This window comes from Myotis brandtii, unplaced genomic scaffold (genome assembly GCF_000412655.1).
Source record: "Myotis brandtii unplaced genomic scaffold, ASM41265v1 scaffold456, whole genome shotgun sequence".
In the NCBI taxonomy this organism is placed as follows: domain Eukaryota; kingdom Metazoa; phylum Chordata; class Mammalia; order Chiroptera; family Vespertilionidae; genus Myotis; species Myotis brandtii.
Genome location: NW_005367431.1, coordinates 4,941,186 through 4,967,285, shown reverse-complemented (window position 1 = coordinate 4,967,285; position 26,100 = coordinate 4,941,186). Strand labels below are relative to the sequence as shown.

The window sequence follows — 26,100 nt, the reverse complement described above, 5'->3', positions numbered from 1 at the left end:
CAACCTGCAACCCTTCAGTACACAGGCCGATGCTCTATCCACTGAGCCACACCAGCCAGCCCCATCAAGCCCTTTTTTGTATGCATGCTACACCTCATTAAAAAAAAAAAAAAGATCATCTCTTTTTTAAATAAAGAAAACCCAACAGTATAAACTACAACAGGTCAGCTGTGCTGCCCCAGAAGCACACCCTGGCCGGGGCCTGTGCCTGCTGTGAGCCCTTGACAGCCTCCCCTTCCCCGCAGGGCGCTACGTCTTGTCCTTTGTCGGCTGCGGTTTGGCCATTGTGGGCACCTACCTGCTGGTGACATTCGCACCCAACAGCCACGAGAAGATGACGGGCGAGAACATCACCAGGCACCTCGTGAGCTGGCCTTTTCTCTTGTACATGGTAAGAGAAGCCTGGTCCTTCCACCTGAAACACTGGGCGGGGGGATTGCGTCTTAGAAACCAGAAGCCTTAGTGCCCAGCATTAGGGTGTTCATGTGAATCGTGACGTATTCCACAGCACTGAAGAGGGTACACGGTCCACAGGGAGATGCTTTCTTCGCTGAGGTCCTGGGGAATGTTTAAAACTGCATATGGAGTGTGGTAACTTTATTCTTCAGAGGTATTTGTGGGTATGCACACCTAATCTATATATATAAAAGCCTAAGCGACTGTCCTATCGTTCAACTGTCCAACCGGTAGCTATCACACGCACTGACCACCAGGGGGCAGACGCTCAACGCAGGAGCTGCCAATCTGCGGTGACTTGGCAGCTGTGGTTCTTGGGTGACACACCTGGAACCAGAGAGGAGGGAGCCCGATTCTGGGGTGTGTCACCCGAGAACTGCCCTCTTGCAATCTGGGACCCCTCAGAGAATGTCGGAGAGCCGGTTTCGGCCCAATCCCCGCAGGCCAGGCCGAGGGACCCCACTGGTGCACGAATCCGTGGACTGGGCCTCTAGTGTATCTATAAAAGACTAGATGCAAAAACAAGTTCCATCCGTAGTTGTCTTGAGGAGATAGAATTATGACTGAGTTTTATTTTGTCTTCATCTTTATGTATCATCCAGAATTTCTACAGGGAGCATTTCACACTTTTATGGTAAGAAGAAAAGTTAAAAATGTTAACAGTTATCACATGTTATTTACTTATTTTTGCCCAGTATCACTGGGCAGCTGGTAGAAGCTGATAGAAACACGGCAGACACTGAAAACGTTGTCCCCTGAACGCCCAGCCAGAGCTCAGTCCTCTCTCGGCCCAGTTACATCCCGTGTTAGGTGAAAACGTTGTCCCCTGAACGCCCAGCCAGAGCTCAGGCCTCTCTCGGCCCAGTTACATCCCATGTTAGGTCTGCAAATAAACTAGTCGAGGAAAACATTCAAGGTGTTTGCCAAAGCTGCTGGTGTGTTCCTGCCCCCGGCCTGGCTCTGTGTGTCATCTCAGGTTCTCTCAACAGCCCTGCAAAGTAAGTGTTTTTCTCTCCATTTTCTGGATGAGAAAACCGGAGCTCAGGGAGGGTAGCTGACTTGCTCTGAGTCCCATGAGAGCGGAGCTGGACTCAAAGCCAGGCCTGCCTGGCCTCGGTGCCACCGTCCTCCGCCATGGCTGCCAACGCCAGTGTTGACTGTGCCCTCCTGAGGTGGGCAGCCTGGGACCGCTCCGGAGGTCTCCGCGCACCCCTTTTCCTCAGCTTTCCCACAGGACAGGAGAAAGATACCCCCAAGACGGGGCTGTGTCACCTCCCTGCGGGCCAGCCCCAGCAGTTAGTTACCTGCAGGACAGAGCCGAAGACCCACCTGTGTAGGAAAAAGTTTACCCTCAACACAGGCTCGAATCCACTTATACTCAAGTAATTAAATTGACACCATAACTCTATGACGTAGCATTATGGTACGGTCACCACCCCAAGCTTATAAGTGGCAGAGCCAGGATTTGAACCTGGACAGTCTAGCTCACAGTCTGGCTCCAGGGCCCATGTGCTATACTGCTAGGCTACGCTGCCTGAGGCCAGGAGGCCACAATGTCTGGCGGTGTGGCCTCGGCCCAGTCACTGAACCGGAAGCCCTGTCTCCTTCTCTAAACGGCGGAGTCGCTGGCCCTGGGCTGCTTGTTGGGAGAGGAACACGATGCCCAGGGACGGTTCAGCTGATCTTCTTTCCTTGTGACCGAGACGGCGCTGCCAGCTAGAGAGATGCAGCCAAATCAAATCAATAAATATTTCTGAGAGTCTGTTAGGTGCCAGACACTGTGGGTTAAAAAACAATACATGAGACATGCCCACAGAACTCCTGGTCTGCCCAGAGGCACCCACTCATGCACAGCCCTCTCACGAGACAACGCCACGTGCCGTTCCAGCTTGCATCTAGGCTTCGGGAAGAATGGCCGAAAAATGGGCCCCCCTGCATGCACGCACAATGGCTGGGAATGCTCAATAACTCTCTCCATCTGCTGGATGGGCTGTTCTGCAGCCATTATAGCTAATTATGACAACTTCATAAAACATGAACATTGTTGATGGTAACCAAAAGCAGCCCGGTACAAAACTGTGCGTTGACTGTGATGACAAGTAGGTAAAATATGTATTCACTGTGACAAAAACAGGAAGAAACAGGAAAATGAGAACAGCTGTGTTTTGCGGTCTCTCATTATGAGGAATTTTCTAAAATTTTTTCTCTTCAAAATGCCCATTAATGTATCTGCATCGGTTTTTATAATAAATAAACTCCGGTAGGAGGTTGGGGTAGGCAAATGGAGCCGAGCCATTGTCGGATTGTTCTGCTTTAGTTTTGCCGGGTGCAGGGGCTGGCTTTCCTTCTTGGGGAACTATTGCCCAATGTCCGAGCCTTTGAGGAGTAGAAAGGACAAGTTGTTAATCCAAGATGAGGGAACTTGTCAAGCTTTAGATTTGCCATTGTCTCATAGTAACAGTCTACTAAATGCCAGACATTGTGGCCTCCTGGCCTCGGGGAGTGTAGCCTAGCAGTACAGCACGTGGGCCCTGGAGCCAGACTTTAAGTTAGACTGTCCAGGTTCAAATCCCGGCTCTGCCATTTACAAGCTTGGGGTGGTGACTGTACCATAATTCTACTTCATAGAATTATGGTGTCAATTTAATTACTTGAGTATAAATAAAATGGTGAGAGTGGTCTCTGGCTTATTTATGTGTTCATTAAGGGAACCTGCGACACTACCATGTAAGATAAGAATTATCATCCCTATTTCACAGAGAAGGTAACTGAGGTTTAGAGAAGTGACTTGCCCAAGGTCACACCGCTAGTTCAGAAGCAGATCCCAGGTCAAACCGGGGCCTCCCTGACTCGTGTCCTCTTCTTTCTTTTCTTTTCTTTTAAAATCTAGCCCTAACCGGTTTGGCTCAGCGGATAGAGCGTCGGCCTGCGGACTGAAGGGTCCCAGGTTCGATTCCGGTCCAGGGCATGTACCTGGGTTGTGGGCACATCCCCAGTAGGGGGCGTGCAAGAGGCAGCTGAATTGATGTTTCTCATCGATGTTTCTAACTCTGTATCCCTCTCCCTCTCCCTTCCTCTCTGTGAAAAATCAATAAAATATATATTTTTAAAAATATGTGTTTATTGATTTCAGAGAGGAAGGGAGAGGGAGAGAGATAGAAACAAAAGTGATGAGAGAGCATCATTGATTGGCTGCCTCCTGCACGCTCCCTACTGGGGATCGAGCCCGCAACAGGGGCATGTGCCCTGACCTCCTGGTTCATAGGTCGATGTTCAAACACTGAGCCACGCTGGCTGGGCTGGTGTCCTCTTCTTTCTACCCTACTGATCCGCACACATTGGAGGCTTGTCTAGGGGGCCAGGGGCGTATATACTTGTCCACTGCACCAGAGAGCTCTTCTCCGTGAGCAAGCATCCCCCTTTGACCGACCTCCAGTTTTAGTGGGGTGACCCATGTAGCAGCAAAGTGGGCGGAGACCATCTCAGCCTGATGACTCTTGCCCATCCAAGACAGGGAGGCTGTGGGGCCAGCCCCTCACCCTCCAAGCTCAGCCATGAAGCACACTCCTCAGTGTCGTCCAGGGATTCGAGAGTCACTCAGCGTCCCCGCCTTCCCGTCAGTCGTTCGGGGAATGCTGGGTGTTTCAATGCCCTTTCGACCCTGAGGGTCTGTGACTCATGAAATCAGCAGCATAACCCCCAGCCCAGCCCCCCAGGGCCTCCTGGTCTTGCCTGTCCCCGTGGCCCCTGCTGACCCCCTCTTGCTGCTTCCCGTAGCTGGTGGAGATCATTCTGTTCTGCTTGCTGCTGTACTTCTACAAGGAGAAGAACGTCAACAACATCGTGGTGATTCTGCTCTTGGTGGCATTACTCGGTGAGTGGGGGTCTGGGCATTGAGTTTTGCCGTCACCAAGGAGTGCCAGGAGGTCCCTGCTGGCCGGAGGCAGTTCCTGTGTGTTCCATCACATCGCTGGCTGCGTCCCGCGTTCTTGTTCAGGTACCGAGGCTCCTAAGTGCCCGGGATGGTGCTGCAAACTGGCTACAGTGCTGCACAGGACAGACCAGTCCTGCGGTGCCTCCATCCTGAAGAGGAAATGGCAGTAAACAAGGGGACAAATCCATTTGGGGGTGACAACTGCATGTTATAGAAGAAATGCGTGGATGGTCTTTCTCCGTTGCTGGTGGGAGTGGGGTTCTTGGGGTTCCGCTGGAATGAGCATATCTGGAGGCCCCCACGGGGGGGATGAGATGTGGTAGAAAGCTTTGTTTGCGTGGAATTGCATCCCTCGGTTCCTAAAGTCCCGCTTCCCTTCTTCCGGTCCTGGAAGATGTGCAGCTGGGCTTCAGCAGAGCCAGACGCAGAGCCAGGGTCCAGAGCTTCCGTTCTGAGCTGGGTCCGTTCAGCACCAGGCTGGTTGCAGCCCATCAGTCCCATTGTGTGGGGTCCGCATGGTGTGACCTCGGGGGCGAATGCAGGAGCGTAAGGCCCTTCCCACCTGCCTCAGCCCGGGAGTCAAGCGCACAAGAACGTGAACTCCTTTGTTTAGGAGTTTAAATTTCTCAAATCTTCCCACACTTGTAGTGGCCACGCCTCCTCTGGCCAGTGACCTGTTCCCGGGTGTGGCTGACAGACAAGCACCTTCCCTATGTCACCCAGCCTTTCCTGGGCGTGTGTCCATTCTCGCCCTGTCCAGGCCCTTCTCCCGGTGGTCGGCGGGGAATGGACCTGGGCAGCGTTCACCTGCCGCTTCCTGGCCAGGCTGCACAAATGAAGGCCTGTGGTATTCGGCCTTCCCTTTGCTCCCTTCCTGTTAATTAATAACTGGGTTCATTGCACCAGTATCAGAAGACAAGCGTCAGGAGGGTTGGGAGGTTACTGCACAGAGGTCAGAGGTGGGGCAGGTTTCAACCACTGAGTCCTGAAGGGGCCTCGCAAAACCACTCAGAGCTTAGGAAGTACTTGTGGGTTCAAAGGCAAGAACTGATTTTGCTCTCTTTTTTCTTTCCTCTTAGAGCAGTGGTCGGCAAACTGCGGCCCCTTGAGTGTGGCTCTTCCACAAAATACCACGTGCGGGCACGCACGTACAGTGCGATTGAAACTTCGTGGCCATACTCAAGGGGCCAAAGAGCCGCGTGTGGCTCTCGAGCCGCAGTTTGCCAACCACTGTCTTAGAGGGACGGGTGCCACGGGGGACGCAGTTCCTACATCAGCTTGGGGCAGGCGCTAACCCGCACAGTGTGTGGTCACTCACTGGAAGGGGTCGCGACCCACAGGTTGAGAACCGCTATCTTAGAGGGCCCGGTGCCATGGGAGAAGCGATTCCTACATCAGCTCGGGGCAAGGCGCTAACCCGCACTGTGTTTGGTCACTCACTGGGGCTTTGATAAATACCTGTGCTTCCCGGGGAAGGAGGGGGTGGGGAAACCCTGCTGCTCCTCCCCGTCACTCGCCCTGATGAAGCCGCACTGTCCTCTGACACTGGGCGTAAGAGAGCACCCAGATCTGGGGGGCGACTCAGTGAGACAAGCACAAGTGCCCACACCTGTTGTTTCGCTTCTGTCTTTCCCGTGGCGGGCCCCCACTCCAAAGGGCCCAAAGAGCCGCGTGGGGCTCTCGAGCCGCAGTTTGCCAACCACTGTCTTAGAGGGACGGGTGCCACGGGGGACGCAGTTCCTACATCAGCTTGGGGCAGGCGCTAACCCGCACAGTGTGTGGTCACTCACTGGAGCTTTGATAAATACCTGTGCTTCCCGGGGAAGGAGGGGGTGGGGAAACCCCGCTGCTCCTCCCCGTCACTCTCCCTGATGAAGCCGCACTGTCCCCTGATCTGACACTGGGCGTAAGAGAGCACCCAGATCTGGGGGGCAGAGGGGTGAGGGGAGGGGGCGGAACCTGTGCTTCCCGGGGAAGGAGGGGGTGGGGAAACCCTGCTGCTCCTCCCCGTCACTCGCCCTGATGAAGCCGCACTGTCCTCTGACACTGGGCGTAAGAGAGCACCCAGATCTGGGGGGCGACTCAGTGAGACAAGCACAAGTGCCCACACCTGTTGTTTCGCTTCTGTCTTTCCCGTGGCGGGCCCCCACTCCAGGGACACACAGAGGTGCCACCACAAGACAGGGTTGATTATTTTGATTTTTCTAAAAACAGTCTTATTGAGATATGATTCACACACCATAAAGTTCACCTGTTTAAAGTACACGATTCAGTGGCTTTTCGTGTATTCACAGAGTTATGCAACTGTCGTAATCACATTTCAAACTTTTTCAAACATTTCCCAAAGACGCCCTGACCCATTAGCGTCAGTCCCATCCCCTCCTCCTCCTCCCAGCCCCTGGCTGACCTCTGGCTCCCCTTCTGTCTACGGACTTGGCTTTCCGGGTGAACCATAGAAATGGAGTCATACACTGTGCAGCTTTTCGTGACTGGCTTCTTTCACTGAGCATGATGTGTTAGGGGTCCATCCGTGTTATAACGTGTGTCGGTGGTCCATCTCTTGAGGACTTTGTTTTAAACGTGGATCGGAAGGTCGTGGCCCCAGAACGTTTTCTCCTGCTGAGTAGGAAGCCCAGAAGGTCCTGAGGCCCATCGGCCACTCTCCTCTGTCCCCTTCTGCCCCACAAGGGCAGCCTGGTGAAGGCTGTCGTAACTGGCTGGGGTGTTTGAAAACCAGTCTGTGGACCGAGGGGCCCAGAAGCCACGTGTGCGATGGGCAGGAGAAGGCAGGATGAGCAGAAGCTGAGGCAGCTAGGAAGGCAGAGCATCTCGGCCAGAATAAGGGCCTCCATTTGTACCCTAGTTGGGGGAGGTTTCTTTTACCTCCTGCTTTCGCCGGGGGCCCTGACAGGTTCCCCTTAGGAGTCATTTCTGCACCAGCAATGGTCTCCGTGATGAGGTGAGCGAGGGGTCCCCCAGGGCTGGGAGAAGAACATATTAGAATTTATCCTTATCTCCACCTTTTCAGTGGTATTTCCTACACGTTTCATAATGTACACGCGTATAAGCGTTTCATAATGTACATACATATTCACAGTGTTGCATGACTATCATTGTAGAACAATAAACACATGTATATTGGAAAAGCATGTGCATACACATTGGGGGTACGGTTTTGAAACATTGGGGGACCTTTGTCCAAAGACATGTTTTTAAAAAGAACTCTTTACACATGACATGTTTTTCTTCCTACCTGAGAGAATCACAGGGAGCTCTCACCACCGAGGATAACGTCCCTTGCATATCAGTATTCCTATTCCTATGTCCATTGTTTCTGTTCTTCATCCGACTGCAACGAGTCTGGTCCTCACCACTGAGGCCCTGCCAAGTGCCGGCTCTGTGCCCAGCGCTCCTAGGGTTACAAGGATGGATCGGATGCCCCGCCCACCTCTGGGAGCTTCTCACTCACCCAGTCAGCCATATGCACTGAGGGCCTACTGTGTGCGAGGCCCGTGCAGGCCCTTCCACACACACAGACAAGGAGGAAGAAAGTTCATTTATCCATTCAAAGATGGTTCGGGCCTTCCACTGTGTTCCAGACACAGAGACCTGAACTCATTGCTCTTAGGGGTGTAGAAGCAATGCTTGGAAATACTTGTCAAGGCTTTACAGTGGGGCCTTGACTTACGAGTTTAATTCATTCTGTGACGGAGCTCGTAACTCAAATTACTCGTATGTCAGTGGGGCCTTGACTTACGTGTTTAATTCGTTCCGTGACGGAGCTTGTAACTCAGATTACTCGTATGTCAAATCAAAAGTGAGACACGTGATGCTGGGCTGATGTTGTGGCGTTCACTGTGACGTTCGCTGTGCCAACTAGCGGTGGGGTATCCGAAGCTGGCTCGTAACCCGAATTTTAGCTCGCAACTCAAAGCAAAAAATCGGTCGAGAGACGGCTCGTATCTCGAAAAACTCGTTAGTCGGGACACTCGTAAGTCAAGGCCCCACTGTACTTTCCTCGCTTCTTTGATGTAGCAGCACAGACAGCAGGCAGCTCCCGGGAGAAGTCCCTGCGATCCGGGACAGACAGCGTCTTCTCACCACGGGAATCCCTGGGTTGGCCGTGCCCGGGTTCCCTCCATCCTTTTCACAAGCCCTTTGGGGTTACAAACTGACTGTCAGGGTCTGCCCCCCTCTGTGTTCCTGAGGCCCCAGCATGCCTGTGCTCCCCCTGCAGGCTCCATGACGGTGGTGACGGTGAAGGCCGTGGCCGGAATGCTCGTCTTGTCCATCCAGGGGAACCTGCAGCTCGACTACCCCATCTTCTACGTGATGTTCGTGTGCATGGTGGCCACGGCCATCTATCAAGCCGCGTGAGTTGCGTGTTCTTTTCCTCTGTGGCTCTTCCATTTTCTGGGCCTCATTACGTTGTTTCTGAAGCTGTAGGGAAGGCAGAGCATTCGGATGCAGCCTCCGCCAGGGCTTGGCACCTGCTGTGGGGAGAGCGGGGGCTGCTAATTCGCTGAGCTGTCCTGCGGACGGGGCTCTGTGGCTTCAAAGACAAAGCCTGGAGTGGATGTGTTTGGCCCTCTGCCTCAAACTGTGAGAAATGCATGCTCCCAGGCAGGCGTCCGTGTCAGGGACTCGGGCTGTGCCGTGCCCGTGAGGCACCCATTTGTCCACTAGGTGAACAACACGAGGTTGTCATTTCCTGTCCTCAAGAAATCGCCCCCAAAGCTTCCCAAGTGGAAGAGCGAGGTGGTCGCTTCCCTCTCTAAGCACAAGAATTAAGTCAAAAGCATCCGGGCTGAGGGCAGCCTGGGCCTTGTTTACATCTGAGCCTGGTGCCCCGCGTGGGCCTGGCAGGAAGCTGACCATGCTGTGTGGGCAGGAGGGTGAGCTGTGCGGGTTTCAGTGTGACGCGTGAGGCTGCTTCTCCAGCGGCCTGGCTCCCTGTCCACCGGCGTGGCCTCGAGGGATTGTGGGAATGACTAATGTCCAGGGCAAGCCAGCTCTACTCTCACTGATTCCACGTGAATTCATTTCATCCCACAACACCCCATTCCGGCAGATGATACAGTCAAGGCCGAGGTTAAAAGGCCAGGAAGTGGTGGAGCTGAGGTTTGAACCCAGGCACCCTGCTCCCAGCCCACAGCCCTTACCCCTCAGCTTCCCTAAGATGCAGATTCTCTGTCTGCAAATGAGAGTAACAATCCCTACCTGAGAGAATCACAGGGAGCTCTCACCACCGAGGATAACGTCCCTTGCGTATCAGCTCTGATGGTCAGTATTCCTATTCCTATGTCCATTGTTTCTGTTCTTCGTCCGACTGCAACGAGTCTGGTCCTCACCGCTGAGGCCCTGCCAAGTGCCGGGCTCTGTGCCCAGCGCTCCAGGGGTTACAAGGACGGATCGGATGCCCCGCCCACCTCTGGGAGCTTCTCACTCACCCAGTCAGCCATATGCACTGAGGGCCTACTGTGTGCGAGGCCCGTGCAGGCCCTTCCACACACACAGACAAGGAGCAACAGCCACTGTCCTCCGATTCACTGGGGGGCAGCCCGGTAAACAGGATGACTGTCGAGTGGGAAGTATGTTATGGTGTAAGCAGATAAATAACTAAAATAGTACACAGAGAACGGACAAAGAATAGATCCTAAAACAATGGCAGTTTTATCCTAGACTGAGAGGTTAAGAATAATTCCAATTTCCCCTCTTTTTCATATAAACAGTGGTTAGCAAAAGTATGTTTACAGTTGTGTGTATGGAAAAAAGACATGTAGGTAATGATTATAATATAAGAATAAACTGGGGGAGGCCAGGGAATTTTCAAGGGCGGGGGAAAAAAAGGAGAAACATGTAATACTCTTTGTAATAATTTAAGCAATAAAAAAATTTTTTTGTGCTCCCCCTGCAGGCTCCATGACGGTGGTGACGGTGAAGGCCGTGGCCGGAATGCTCGTCTTGTCCATCCAGGGGAACCTGCAGCTCGACTACCCCATCTTCTACGTGATGTTCGTGTGCATGGTGGCCACGGCCATCTATCAAGCCGCGTGAGTTGCGTGTTCTTTTCCTCTGTGGCTCTTCCATTTTCTGGGCCTCATTACGTTGTTTCTGAAGCTGTAGGGAAGGCAGAGCATTCGGATGCAGCCTCCGCCAGGGCTTGGCACCTGCTGTGGGGAGAGCGGGGGCTGCTAATTCGCTGAGCTGTCCTGCGGACGGGGCTCTGTGGCTTCAAAGACAAAGCCTGGAGTGGATGTGTTTGGCCCTCTGCCTCAAACTGTGAGAAATGCATGCTCCCAGGCAGGCGTCCGTGTCAGGGACTCGGGCTGTGCCGTGCCCGTGAGGCACCCATTTGTCCACTAGGTGAACAACACGAGGTTGTCATTTCCTGTCCTCAAGAAATCGCCCCCAAAGCTTCCCAAGTGGAAGAGCGAGGTGGTCGCTTCCCTCTCTAAGCACAAGAATTAAGTCAAAAGCATCCGGGCTGAGGGCAGCCTGGGCCTTGTTTACATCTGAGCCTGGTGCCCTGCGTGGGCCTGGCAGGAAGCTGACCATGCTGTGTGGGCAGGAGGGTGAGCTGTGCGGGTTTCAGTGTGACGCGTGAGGCTGCTTCTCCAGCGGCCTGGCTCCCTGTCCACCGGCGTGGCCTCGAGGGATTGTGGGAATGACTAATGTCCAGGGCAAGCCAGCTCTACTCTCACTGATTCCACGTGAATTCATTTCATCCCACAACACCCCATTCCGGCAGATGATACAGTCAAGGCCGAGGTTAAAAGGCCAGGAAGTGGTGGAGCTGAGGTTTGAACCCAGGCACCCTGCTCCCAGCCCACAGCCCTTACCCCTCAGCTTCCCTAAGATGCAGATTCTCTGTCTGCAAATGAGAGTAACAATCCCTACCTGAGAGAATCACAGGGAGCTCTCACCACCGAGGATAACGTCCCTTGCGTATCAGCTCTGATGGTCAGTATTCCTATTCCTATGTCCATTGTTTCTGTTCTTCGTCCGACTGCAACGAGTCTGGTCCTCACCGCTGAGGCCCTGCCAAGTGCCGGGCTCTGTGCCCAGCGCTCCAGGGGTTACAAGGACGGATCGGATGCCCCGCCCACCTCTGGGAGCTTCTCACTCACCCAGTCAGCCACATGCACTGAGGGCCTACTGTGTGCCAGGCCCGTGCAGGCCCTTCCACACACACAGACAAGGACAACAGCCACGCCGGCTCTGTGCCCAGCGCTCCTAGGGTTACAAGGATGGATCGGATGCCCCGCCCACCTCTGGGAGCTTCTCACTCACCCAGTCAGCCACATGCACTGAGGGCCTACTGTGTGCCAGGCCCGTGCAGGCCCTTCCACACACACAGACAAGGAACAACAGCCACTGTCCTCCGATTCACTGGGGGGCAGCCCGGTAAACAGGATGACTGTTGAGTGGGAAGTATGTTATGGTGTAAGCAGATAAATAACTAAAATAGTACACAGAGAACGGACAAAGAATAGATCCTAAAACAATGGCAGTTTTATCCTAGACAGCGAGGTTAGGAATAATTCCAATTTCCCCTCTTTTTCCTATAAACAGTGGTTAGCAAAAGTAGGTTTACAGTTGTGTGTATGGAAAAAAAGACATGTAGGTTATGATTATAATATAAGAATAAACTGTCCCATACTCACAACGATAAACCTACCTTTGCCCACCCCTGTATATTACAGTGATCACATTGTTTTTTAATTAAGAAGAAAATTTGTTTAAAAAAAAATAGTTAACAAGACAGAATGTCACAAGTGAATAGAGTTTCTTGGAGTGTTCACGCCACCAGGAAAGGTTCTTGTTAGTGGGGTGGGGGCTCGGGGGCCCAGACGTGAGGGGAAGGGCATTTCCAATAACAAGAACCACGTGGTCGAAGGTGTGAGCCGGGGAAGGCACAGACCTCTTGGGGGGCGGGGATGGGCCTCCGGTTATGAATCTGGGGAGGAAGAGGAGCAAAGCAGGGGCCTCAGACCTAGAGACACACAGACGGCTTCTTTATGAGCCCAGGGATGCATCATCTTCATATTTCAAACCACGGCTGCTGCCACCAGCTTTCACCAGCCTTTCCAACACCCCCACAGCCCACTGACCAGAGTGCTTTTGTATCGCAGGTTTTTAAGTCAAGCCTCACAGATGTACGACTCCTCTTTGATTGCTAGCGTGGGCTACATTCTGTCCACAACCATCGCCATCACAGCCGGTAAGTGTTGCCGGTTGCTAGGTTTCTGTCTCCTACCTTAGCAGCAGGGATAGTACCCCAGTGTGGAGGGAGGGGGATCCTCCTTGGTCCGAAGGCCAACTCCATTGACTCATTCTGCCCACGGAAAAAGTGTAGGATTTAGCCCTGGCTGGGTGGCTCAGTTGGTTGGAGCATTGTCCCATACACAAAAGGTTGCAGGTTCAATTCCTGGTCAGGGCACATACCTAGATTGTGGGTTCAATCCCCCATCAGAGTGAGTAGGAGAGGCAACCATCCATGTTTCTCTCTCTCTCTTCTTTCCTCTCTCCCTAAAATCAATAAAAGCATATTCTCTGGTGAGATTTAAAAAAGAAGAAGAAAATACAGGATTTAGAGCCAGAAAGACCTGGGTTTGCATCCCAGCATAGACACAGAGCTGCGTGGCTCTGAGAAAAATCACTTAACCTCTCTGTGCCTAAGTTCTACATTCATAAAATAGAAGTAACAACACTTACCTCCTGAAATTGAAATATGTACAATCCAAACGCCCCTATTTTGTAGAGTTTATGCAAGGCTTCTTTAACAATTTTTGCCATCATCTGCTAGCGCCACAGCCTCCATTGGACAAGAAACCACAAATTTCTTCTACATAAATTTTGGAGATTGTGACTATATGAAGCATCTGCAACATAATAGGAACTCAATCAACGACAATGTAGAGATGATGATGATTATGTTCTTCTTTTCTTCTACTCTACCCCTAATTTATTTTTTTCTTTCTGTGGTGGCTTTAGAGGCTGCAAGCATGTTAGAGTTTTTTTGTTTTTGTTTTTAATCCTCACCCAAAGAAGTGTTTTTATTAATTTTAGAGAGAGAGGATGGGGAGGGGGAGAGAGAAACATCGATCGGTTGCCTCCTGTACGCACCCCAACCAGGATATAACCTGCAACCTAGGTATATGCCCTGACCAAGAATTGAACCTGCAATCTTTTGGTACATGAGACAATGCTCCAACCAACTGGGTCACACTGGCCAGGGCAGAGTTTGTTTGTTTTTAAGTGGCAATAGCAACTAAAATCTTCAGAGTTAGCCCTGACCGGTTTGGCTCAGTGGATAGAGCGTCAGCCTGCGGACTGAAGAGTCCTAGGTTTGATTCCAGTCAAGGGCATGTACCTTGGTTGCGGGCACATCCCCAGTAGGGAGTGTGCAGGAGGCAGCTGATCGATGTTCCTAACTCTCTATCCCTCTCCCTTCCTCTCTGTAAAAAATCAATAAAATATATTTTTAGAAAAATCAATAAAACACATTTAAAAAAATAAAAATAATCAAATAAAATAATAAAATCTTCAGAGTTAAAAAAGGCCAGTAAGAACCAATGTGGCCCGGCCGGTGTGGCTCAGTGATTGAGCATTGACCCATGAACCAAGGGTTCATTAGTTTGATTTCCAGTCAGGGCACATGCCCGGGTTGTGGGCTCAATCCCCAGTGTGGGGCATGCAGGAGGCAGCTGATCAATGATCCTCTCTCATCGTTGATGTTTCTATCTTTCCTTCTCCCTTCCTCTCTGAAATCAATAAAAAAAATTTTTTTAAATATGTTTAAAACAAAAAAAGAAAGATGGGGAAGAGGAGCATGTGGAAACTGGTAAATACGGTCTGCAGCTTAGTTCCTAGATCCTGGTGTTGTTTCATTGGGGGGACCTGGGGGGAGGGTACATGGAAACCTTGCACTATCTTTGTGGGTCTAGTATTCTCTCAAAATACAAAGTTAAAAAATGATGGAGGTAAGAGGGGCATCGAAAGGGGGAAAAGAAGACAATCTATTCCCTGGAGTGGCTTTAATTCGGTTCTCCTCATATTTTACTAGGTGCGGTCACCATCTGTTTTGATCCCTTTGGTTTCCTACAGGCAAGAGAGCTTAGCCCAGTGGTTCTCAACCTTCCTAATGCCGCAACCCTTTCATACAGTTCCTCATGTTGTGGTGACCCCCAACCATAGAATTATTGTTGTTGCTACTTCATAACTGTCATTTTGCTACTGTTATGAATCGTAATGTAAATATCTGATATGCAGGATGTATTTTCATTGTTACAAATTGAACGTAATTAAAGCATAGTGATTAATCACAAAAACAATATGTAATTATATATGTGTTTTCCGATGGTCTTAGGCAATCCCTGTGAAAAGGTCGTTCGACCCCCAAAGGGGTCGCGACCCACAGGTTGAGAACCGCTGGCTTAGCCAAATCCCAGACAGACTGGCAAGTAGGTGATCTGAAAACAGCTCACTCGCATTTTGCATTATTTGCTGCAGGCGCAGTATTTTACCTGGACTTCATCGGGGAGGACGCGCTGCACATCTGCATGTTTGCACTGGGGTGAGTCCCGGCCTCCTCTCTGGCCCCAGGGCCTTGCGTGTACAGCTCCAGGCAGGTCGCCTCTCTCCCATTATAGCTTCAGCCCCTCGGGCAATCCCTGAGGCCGGGCAATCCCTGAGGCCCGGGCAATCCCTGAGGCCCGGGCATCCCTGAGGGCCGGGCAATCCCTGAGGCCAGGCAATCCCTGAGGCCAGGCAATCCCTGAGGCCGGAGCGGCTGGGACTGGCTCTCTCCCCAGAGGTGAGCACTTTCCTCCCCGAGGGCTTCATTTCCTCCCCTTTCTTCTCTGTTGGGCTTTCATCTCCCTGTCCTTTCTAAAAACCACATTTTAACACATGAAAGGCCTGGCAACCTGACCTCAGATCAAAGAAATACATATTGAGACGCTATCATTTTGCGAAAATTAATAGGATTGGTAATATTTCACGTTGGCCAGAGGATGAGGAGACTGTGAGAAGCTCTTTAATGTGGGAGAGGGCAATTTGCCCGTATCAGTAAAAATTTTAAATGAGCATATTTTTGATGTAGCATTTCATTTCTAATTTATTTTGGGAAAATAATTGAAATGGGACACAAAAACACATTAATTTTAAAATCAATGGTATAAGCAAATAATTGGAAGCAACCTAAATGCCCAGCAGTAGAAACAGATTAAATTATAATATATTCATGTAATAAGGTACCACGGTGCCATTTTGAAAAATTGAGGTCAGTCTATAGTACTGACATAGAACCATGTCTAGGATACATTAGACGAAAAAAGTTACTTTTTTTTTTTTTAATGTATAGTCTAGTCCAGTGATGGCGAACCTTTTGAGCTCGGCGTGTCAGCATTTTGAAAAACCCTACCTTAACTCTGGTGCCGTGTCACATATAGAAATTTTTTGATATTTGCAACCATATTAAAACAAAGATTTATATTTTTGATATTTATTTTATATATTTAAATGCCATTTAACAAAGAAAAATCAACCAAAAAAATGAGTTCGCGTGTCACCTCTGACACACGTGTCATAGGTTCGCCATCACTGGTCTAGTCTAAGATCCCACAGTTCCACCTCTAGATATATTCCTTAAAGAAATTAGTACATATATTGACAAAAAAATGACTTATACATGAATATTTGCAGTAGCTTTATTCATAATATGCTCAAATTGGATATAATCCAAATGTCTATCAATAGGAGAGTAGAAAACAAATTGTAGTATATTCAGATAATGGGTTCAACACAACAATCTTATCTAATAAAAGAGTAATATGCAAATTAACCATCACTCTGACACAAAGATGGCGGCACCCAAAGCCACAAGATGGCGGTGCCCAGTCCTCTCAGCCCCACTGGAGTCCTCCAGTCCTGGGGGGCGGCCACTGAGAGCAGGGCCTGCTTGGCCATCACCGCGGCAACCCGGGAGCGGCCAAGCGGGCCCTGCAGACAGCAGAGAACCATGGGGAGCAGGCCTAAGCCGACAGTAGGACATCCCCTGAGAGCTCCCGGATTAGAGAGGGTGCAGGTCGGGCTGAGGGACGCCCCCCTCTGCCCCTCATGCACGAATTTCGTGCACTGGGCCTCTAGTCCTATATAATAAAAGGCTAATATGCAAATTGACCGAACCGCAGAAGGACTGGTCGCTATAATGGCACTGACCACCAGGGGGCAGACACTTAATGCAGGAGCTGCCTCCTGGAGGTCAGTGCACCAGAAGCTGGGCTCATGGCTGGCGAGAGCAGTGGTGGTGGGGGGGAGCCTCTCCCACCTCCGCAGCAGCGCTAAGGATGCCCACAGGGAGCAGGCCTAAGCCGTCAGTCAGACATCCCCTGAGGGCTCCTGGACTGCGAAAGGGCACAGGCCAGGCTGAGCGACCCCGCCCCCCCCCCCACCCCGTGCACAAATTTTGTGCACTGGCCTCTAGTTAAAAATAATGAACTAAGACACAGACACACAATAAAGTGGATGAATCTTAAAAACATGTACTGGCTGAGAGAAGCTAGCCATAAAAAGAGTCATACACACTATGAGGTAGCTCCCCAGAAGTTCATAAACAGGCAGATCGAATGTGTGGTGAGAGAAGTCACAGTGGTGGTTTCCTCTGGGAGGGTTGCATGACTTGGGAAGAGGTCAGGGACACTTTCTGGAGTTGGGGGCGGGGCGTGGGGGATGGAAATGCCTTCTCTGCTGACCTGGTGGCGATCACACGTGTGTGTACACAGATTAAATGATGGGCCTCTATACTTAGGCTTTGTGCTCTTAACTGCATGAAAATCATTCCTCCGTTTTTATTTTATATATTTTTAACAAATATGTTTTTCTTGACTTCAGAGAGAAGAAGGGAGAGGGAGAGAGCGATAGAAACATCAGTGATGAGAGAGAATCATTGATCAGTTGCCTCCTGCACGCCCCCTACTGAGGATCAAGCCCACAACCCGGGAATGTGCCTTGACTGGGATCGAACCATGACCTCCTGGTTCATGGGTCGATGCTCAACCACTGAGCCACACCAGCCAGGCCATACCTCCATTTTTAGAAAGTGTGCTTGTTTATCCAGGCTCCAGGGAAAAGGAAAAAAACAAAGAATTACTCTGGAAGAATATACACCTGCCTGAGGGAGTGGGACTGGGAGAGTACAAGGACTTCCCAATTTTTACTTTCTCTACTCCTGTATTGATTACACTTAGGCTTTAGAGAACATTTTAAGTGAAAACAAATACGTTTAAAGGCAAGGTTCTGAGATCCAGGCTCAGTGGAGGTAAAGGACTGTGAGAGTTTTGCCTGGGCGAGTCTAATTTATCCTGATTAAGGCTTGTGCAGAGTGTAGGGCGCGTGGAGCTATTATTCATCTCACGTCTGCTCCCCGCTGATCTCAGGCCCAGCAGCCTCTCAGGGCTGCTCTGCAGTGAACACCCACCTCCGCAGCCTGCAGCCTTCTTTCTACCTGTGTTCCATTGCCTGGGTTTGAAAGGATCCCTCCCAGCCTCACTCTGGCCTTATTTCTCTTCCTCCCTTATCTCTCTGTCCCTCAGGTGCCTCATCGCATTCTTGGGCGTCTTCTTAATCACACGGAACAGGAAGAAGGCCATTCCATTTGAGCCCTATATTTCCATGGATGCCATGCCAGGTAACATTAAAAGCCCGTGTCTCCAGCTGGCCTGCTCATCCATATAGAATGGCTGCTACTTCCTGTTTAAAAAGAGACAGCCTGCGGCTGGGTTTGGTACAGGGGACGTGTGCTGTGCCGTTATGGTGTGATTGTCGTTCTTTCTTTTCTTTTTTTCTTTTTTTTTTTTTTAGTCTCAGTGTGCAAAAGAGGAGGCAATGGCTGAGGAGCCTCAGTTGGTTTTGAGCACATCTTGCCAGTTCCCATGTCTATTTTGGGATCTTTTAAAGACAATCCTGATTCATGCTGGATATAATTAATTATGATCTGCAGCATCAGGCTTCATGCCTGCAAAAGGAAAAACCCATGTATCTAGTTGGAATGGAGTGATCAGAGAGGGCAAGGAAAGTAGAATGAATGGGAAAAAAAAGAAAAAGAAAAAAATAATGAAAGTAGGATGAATGAAATTCAAATACTAAAACCTCACTCCTTAGACCACAAAGGAGCGGATTGCTCCGGAAAACCTACTTTCCCAGGGAGCCAAGGGTTCACGCTGAGACGCACAAGCTCGAATGTCTTTAAGGCCTAACAGTAACACAAACGTGTGAATCAGCAAAGTATTGCACAAAAGGGAGCTGCGTGGCCTGTGGAGACGCGGAGAGGCTCTGTCCAGCCGGAAGGGATCTCGGTTGGAAAAGTGAGGACGTTGGGCCAGCCCGGTCCACATCTGCTGACCTACATTCTATGAGTTGCCAGTGAACACTAGTTGTCACTCTTTAACTCGCAGTTTTTATTTTCAATCTATTAGATAGAATTCTCCCCCACGCTTCCTTACGACAGTCTAATGAACAAAATGTGATCACATTGATGGCATAGAGCAGGGGTCCTCAAACTACGGCCCGCGGGCCACATGCAAATACAAATACTGTATTTGTTCCCGTTTTGTTTTTTTACTTCAAAATAAGATATGTGCAGTGTGCATAGGAATTTGTTCATAGTTTTCTTTTTTTAAACTATAGTCCGGCCCTCCAACGGTCTGAGGGACAGTGAACTGGCCCCCTTTTTAAAAAGTTTGAAGACCCCTGGCATAGAGTGCTGCTTCGTACAGAACTCCGCGATGTAGGTGTGTTCTCAGGGCTGACTGAGGTGCCCCTCTCTCAATGACCCCAGGGTGTGTGTGTCTACTCGTTACATTATTTCCCCACCTCTCGCCATAAAGCCGTTGTCTGTCATTCTTGCCGGTACCAGCCCAAAATTCCTGCTGTTACCGGCATAGCACCTCCGTGTCAGTGTTCTCATTGGACCCAGCGTGTTTGAATTGTGTATGAAATTAAAATAAGTAAGCTCTGAGTTGGGGCCTTCAGGCTTCTCCGAGGCGTTACGTGCATGAGCTTTAGTGCATGGACTTTTTAAACCTCTAACCTGGCTGCTCAGATGCCTTTTTTGCTTACTTCCTTGTTCTCGGCTGTGTTCCGGATAGATGAGATGAGGGCGCTGGATAGCTGAATTCCAGATAGGTGAGGTGTCAACCCTGTGTGTGTGCAAGTATGTGTCCGTATCTGTGCGTTGGTGTGTTGACAAACTGTGTATGTGTATATACCTGTATGCGTATTCGTATATGCTCATATACAGATGTGTTTTCGGGTAGAAAATAGAAGGTGACCGAAGGTGACCCTAAAGATCAACATTCTGTGGCCTGTCTGTGGGTGTGGCTCTTGCTTCCGCGTTGTACCCTGTGACCAGTGGGAAGGAGGTTTTGAGGAAAGGAGGCCCGCCCTATGGCTGTGGCAGGCCACACACTTCTGAGTAGACAGGTGTTCTGCTCTATGAAGAGCTTGGGCTTAGAGTTCCGATGATCTGGATTCAAATCCCAGCTCTACCCCTACCCGCTCTGCGGCCTTGGCCTCTGACCCTCACCTGTGCATTGGGACTCCTTTCAGGGTCGTGGGATAATATGTCCAAGGCCCCCGTGCACAGCGTCTGGGACATGGTAGATGCCTGGTTACATTTGGTTCCACTTCCCTTTTGCTTTAACAAAAGCTGTGAAAATTTTGAGCACGTGTTTGACCTGATGCCGGGTGGAACTTGAAGAATAAACCTGCTTAAACAGAGTGGCTTTTCGGACTATTTGGTTTCCCTGGTCAGCATTTGGACCTTGCTTTCGGTCTGCCTAGACTGGGGTCTGCACGACAGACTAGCTACTGTTGAGGAGGCATTAAAATCCCAAAGCATCACTACCTGCCACAACCCGGAGAAGCTTTAGGCAATTCTAGCACCGGAAAGGCATGCAGAGAATGAGAGAGAGAGAAGCAGCCCCTGCTAGGTGGGAGCTGGGCCTCGGGGCTCCTGGCTGAACACAACGGGCTTCACAGAACACCCACCTCAGACAGGCCGCCTGTGACCCTGACGGATCAGGGCACAAACAGGGCCACTCCAGAATCATGCCCGAACCAGACGACACGGAACGTTGTTCAAACCACAAAAAGCAGCAACCATCCCCCTCTCATGAGTGACTGCTGCTCTTTACCAGTCACAGCTGTAGCCTTAGTCTGGTCTTCTCTTCTTCTGGATAAGAATCACTAAGATCCTCGATGATAGAATTATCCCCACTTCCTGGCAGCATCTACTCCAAAGCAAAGCCCTGCTTCCTTAAACCCTCCCCACTCACCCAACACACACCCAAATAACAAGTCCTGTCTAATGTAACGCCTTCTTACTTACACACCCCCATTCCCCATGCTGTCCACCTCCCTCATTGCAATGGGCCGGTAAAGCCAGATTTGTTAGACTCAGGGTGTGCTCCTGATGGTTTGTGGCCAGAGAGCATTGACAGAATCCGAAAGCTAACCTGCCCCTGGGGAGGCAGCTCTGTTCCCTGAGGATTCGGCATCCCTCCATCTCCCCCCACCCCCCAAATTCAGGCCACAGACTCTTCAACTGTGTCCTTCAAATGACCATCAGCTAAGGCTCGTGCAACGTGGGAACAAGGGTCCTTCCACGAACTGGGTCTTGCCAGCCCCTCTGTCGAGTGGGTAAGAGCACGGGCTTTGGTGTCAGACGCCAGCTCTGTCTCTCATTAGCTGTGTGACCTTGAGCAAGTTACTTCCCCTCTCTGGATCTGTCTTGTCCTGAAAACGGGGAGAGTAGCGTCTCTTTGTCTTGGGATTTTTGGAGATTACGTGCAGGTGTGTAGGGTGGCCCACACAGCATTCCACTTAAGAGTATGGGCTTCGGAGTCTAAACCCCCTGAGCAAATCCTGGTGGCACTGCCACTTAACAGCTCTGTGGCCTCCAACTGCCTCATTTTCCTTATTGGTCGGTGCAAGGATAGAACGAGATAAAACTTTATAACCGTTTAAAAACAGTGTCGCCCCCAGATAAACATTCAGTCCACGTAGGTATTATCATGATTGCTGTTGTGACTATGACTATTTACAGCACTTAGCGCAGTGTCTGAGGCCTATTAAGCAGTCGGTGTCAGCCGTTACCACCATCATTGCGCTTTTATAGACAGCACTTTGCATTCAGTGTCTTATGACTCAGCGTGGGAGCAAGAGAATTGGAAGGGTCTTAACTCCCTACAAGGTAAGAGTTGGTCTCAGAAAAGACCAGGTTCCACCTGACTAGGGAGAGGGGGGGTTGTAGAATAAAGTCAAAGGAATTCATGGCTAAAGTCTTAGCCCTCAAATGTAAGTAGAAATCCGACATCAGTGTGCCCAGAAGTAATAAGATAAAGCACACCTTCCCCTACGTGTGGATCGGGGATGTTAATGTTCGGGTCAGAACTCTCCCTCTGAGCACCGTGATGCGTCTGTCACTATGACGCGTCCGTGACACAAAACTTACCTTCTCTGTCAACAGTCTAATGAGGTTTCCTGGGTCCTAATCTCATCCAGCAGAAAAGTGACGGCATCTACCATGTTCAGAGCACAGCTGTGGTCCCACGCCCCTCTCGGCCCAAACAGATGTTCCCGCCTCATTCTAGGCCAACCCAGGGTTTCTCCTGACAGTGGCTGGTCTGTGTGCCTATTTCCTGAAGACACACCCCTTCTTGCTTAGCAACCGTAATGTTTCTAGTGTATATTTATGGGTGTCCTTTTTTCGATCTAAAGCATTCAGGAAATGGGCAATGCACACGATTAGCTCTCAGCACTCTAGTTATTCTGTGGTGGGACGGCGGAAGGCACAGCCTCCTTCGGCCCCCTCCCCACATAATGATTGGGGGGAAATGGGTTTCCTTTCAGGGATGCAGAACATGCATGACAAGGGGATGGTAGTCCAGCCCGACCTCAAAGCTTCCTTTTCCTACGGGGCCCTGGAAAACAATGACAACATTTCTGAGGTCTATGCTCCGGCCACGCTGCCCGTCATGCAGGAAGAACACAGCTCCAGGAGCGCCCCCGGCGTCCCCTACCGAGTCCTGGAACACACCAAGAAGGAGTGAGCTCACCCGAAGGAGACTTCCCCTCCCCTCCACTTGCAACCACGCAAGCCGTGCCCACGGTGGTTCAACTCTTCACTCTAAATCTCGCCTTTCAAGTTGTATTTTTTTTTTTAAAGCCGGGAACTGTATGGAGGGGGATCTTGAAAGGGCTTTGTCTCCAGCAGAGGTGATGTTTATCGTGGTCTTGGACATTTCCGATGTTAGGGGTGAGCGGGGAGGACGAAAGCAGTGTTCCCGGTGGGTGGTCGGGAATCGGCCTCTCCGGTGAGTCCAGCGGGTTTAGAAGGCCTTGCCCTCCTTGCCCTTGGTAACTGGGCTTCCTCAGTCAGGGACCAAAGCTCGCCACATGCTTCAGCGCTCAAGCCAGGCCGAGATTCCGCTCGCCCTCTCCAGACCCCGCTTGAGGCTGGAGACCTCTCCGTCCCGCCTTCCCCCACCTGCTGGCCACCCTCTCACGCGTGATCCCATGTTTGCGGTAACGTTTGTGTCGACGACACGTGGCTGGTGGGTCAGCCTGTCGTCTGCCTGTAGGAAATGCACTTCTGCCTTCCCATTGTCTGTGCCCTCCCAGGGAAATGTGCTGGGCGTGTTTATAGTGGATCCACTCGGAAAACTCATTTGGTTTTGGTTCTGTGAACTACTTGATTGCTTCCCCCCGCCCCCCTCCCCCTGCCCCGAGAGGCACTGGGAAGTTAAGAGAATAAGGACAGGGGCAGAGTGATGGCACAGCAGCCCATAACGGGGGAAGAATCCCTCTCCACCTTACAAAAGGCGATGGCCTCGCTTATAAAAGGGTAGACAGGCAATCTGGCTGCTTTACCGTATTCTCCTGCTCACCAGTGCCCTCTGGTAAGATGGGGGAGGGGTGCTCATTTCAGAGAGAGCATCGCTCCCCTCCCCTCCATTCTCATTATACACCGACACACCAAGCCTGAGTTATTGGTTCATTTTCCCCGTGTCAGCAGAGACTGCTTGGTCCTCATCCCCAGGCACATGTCTGGGAGGCACACACATCCTCAGAAATGGAGCCGCAGCCCCCTCTTCTTGGCTGCGTTCAGGAAAAGGTTTGCAAATCTTAAGGACCCCCCTAGGGAGTTTATTGAAAATGCAAATTCCGACTGGGGTAGGGCCCACGCGTCTGCATGCTTAACTCACAGCCCGGGTGGTTCTGGTAGCCCAAGGATCGCACACCTTGAGAGCCTAGTCATTGAGAGAGACGTCTGCTTTAAACCCCCAGGGGCCGACACGCTCCTACTGGGAAGCTGGAACTGACGCTCCTTGTTTCCTCCCTGGGGCCCATTTGGCAGGTCACATATCCACCCGCCCCCGTAGGATCAGAGGCCTCTCTCCATTCATTGATGACTGCTTAGAGCTACACTTACTGCTTCCCTCGCAGCCTTTAACTCACAGGCAGGATACCAGTGTTACCAGACCAGTGTTGGTAGCTCATTAACCTTTATGGATTGTGCTTAATACTGATTTAGTTCCTTGACTTCAAAAAAACTGTCTCTGTTGCCTGTGGTAACCGTGTCTGTATTGTATCTTAACCACTTCTGTATTGTGTCTCACATGCCTAAGAGGGCAGCCGACAGTGAATGGCCTTTTAACCTTTAGGGTAGGTGTCAACTCAATGCAACGGTGAGATTTACGAGGCATTTACTATTTTTTGAGCATGTGGATGGTGAGGCAAAAAGAGTAAAGAGTGGTTCCTGCCCTCCAGGCCAGCGGGGGGAGACACAAACACCCAGAAACCGACAGGGAAACTGGCAGGGCAGGCCAGGTGCAACGGGGGTCACAGAAAATGTCAGTTTTGGGGGTCCTGCTAATGGTCAGGCCCTGAGCCTAGAATGGGGTATTCAAAATGGAGGTGATTTGGGCCCCACTCACTGATGATTGACAAATCTAGCTAAGGTTTGGACAAAGCATGGAAAGTCCAGTGATCATCCCCACCCCCACCTCCCAGGCAGAGGAGCCCGTGTTTGCAAAGGCACAGAAATGGGGAGGGAGGGAGGGGTCACCAGGGGAGCCAGGGAGGGTGGTGGGAGATGAGCCTGGAGCAATAAGCAGTGGAAGCCAATCAGAGGACCTTGAACGCCCGGCAGCAGCTTAAAGTTATCACAGGAGGCCTGGGAGTCATCGATGGTTCATGCGGAAGAGAATAGCAGGATGGCACTGATTGGAAAGGAGGCCTTATACGTATGGAGGAAGGATCCAGGAGATAGCAGATGTCCCTTTTCAAGGTCAAGCTGCAGTCCTACACGAACAGAACACAAACGGGGAATTAAAATGCAGTCTCGCTGCTATTCAGGGGAGGGGGACATCAGCTTTCCACTCGCATCCCTGAATCGTTATTTGTTCTCATGGCTCTGTTATCCCCAAGCCCAACTGAATGCTCCAAGCACATTAAATATCACGCTTCTCTCTCCTTTCTAGCATAGAGGCTGGGATTCTGGTTTTCCTGATCGGTTTTGACAAACGGTCAGCGCCCCCTTCCCTTGACCCCTCCCATGAAGTGCCAGGTCTGACCATACCATCCCATGAAGCTTGAGATCCCGCGGGGGTTTGCAACGTGGAATTGGATGCTGGGTAGGGAAGGGAGGACTGACATCTCCATTATTTTTCTGGTGGAAACCAGCCAGCTTGATGGTGCTGTGTGGACACACGTCATCCATCAGGGTGGTGGTGTGGAACCTCCCTGCAGCCTTGTGAATTCTAAGTCTGGTCCAACACTGGCTGATAAGCAAAAAGAACTGTGTGTTTCTCTGAGAAGCTGTGGAAATGAAGTCACCTTAGAATATATTCTATGTGGATGCTTATATTTTGTTAACTCCTTGACTAATATGGCATGTCTTATTTTTCAAAAAAATGTGTGTGCTAGGTGCAAAGAAAAGTATAAAGTGGTATTTAATTTTAAAACAACCCATGTGATGTCTGTTGAGTTTGCGTCTTATATTTGGCTCGTTTTTTCTAGAGCAGTGCTGTCCAGTAGAACTTTTATGTATATTTGACCACATCTTTAAAAAAAAAACAACCAGTACCCTTTAGCTATCCCTCCCTATACCCCCACTTCCCCCTCCCACCCTCTGGTAACCACTAATCTACTTTCTGTCTCTATAGATTTCCCTACTTTGGATTTTCATATGAATGGAATCTGATATGTGGACTTGTGTGCCTGGCTTCTTCACCTCGCATAATGTTTTCACAGCTCATCCAAGCTGTAGCATGTATCCGTACTTGGTTCATTTTTATGGCTGAATATCCTCTTATCTTTTAAATTTTAATAATTGCAACTTCTTCCCTTGGTTCCTTTCCTTCTGGGGATGGTAGCTGCTTTCTGCAATTGCTACTCCATAATCCCTCAGAGTTCTTTTTACCTATTCAGTTACTAGTCAATAACTTCATACGTATTTAGGTAACAATTCTTTATATTAAATTCTTTTTAAAAATATTTTTTATTGATTTCAGAGAGGAAGGGAGAGGGAGAGAATTAGAAACATCCATGATGAGAGAGAATCATTGATCAGCTGCCTCTGCACACCCCACACTGGGGATCGAGCCCACCACCTGGGCATGTGCCCTGACAGGGAACTGAAC

General features: G+C 50.4%; 1 protein-coding gene across 3 annotated transcripts in view; it reads left to right on the top strand.

The window, feature by feature from the left end:
• The window catches only part of NIPAL3 (NIPA-like domain containing 3), a 41,412-nt gene extending 16,646 nt beyond the window's left edge, over nt 1–24,766 (top strand). For 2 of the 3 annotated variants that reach the window (XM_005875191.2, XM_014546895.1), the window contains exons 6-12: nt 246–391; nt 4,234–4,330; nt 8,628–8,763; nt 12,526–12,614; nt 14,906–14,969; nt 17,989–18,083; nt 22,307–24,766. In XM_005875191.2, the coding sequence (XP_005875253.1) occupies nt 246–391; nt 4,234–4,330; nt 8,628–8,763; nt 12,526–12,614; nt 14,906–14,969; nt 17,989–18,083; nt 22,307–22,506 (827 nt within the window). In that variant the 3' untranslated portion in view covers nt 22,507–24,766. Of the gene's footprint in view, nt 1–245; nt 392–4,233; nt 4,331–8,627; nt 8,764–12,525; nt 12,615–14,905; nt 14,970–17,988; nt 18,084–19,542; nt 19,580–22,306 lie in introns of all 3 variants that reach the window. The other variant, XM_014546896.1, reaches the window with a different exon arrangement.
• Nucleotides 24,767–26,100: the final 1,334 nt, after the last annotated feature.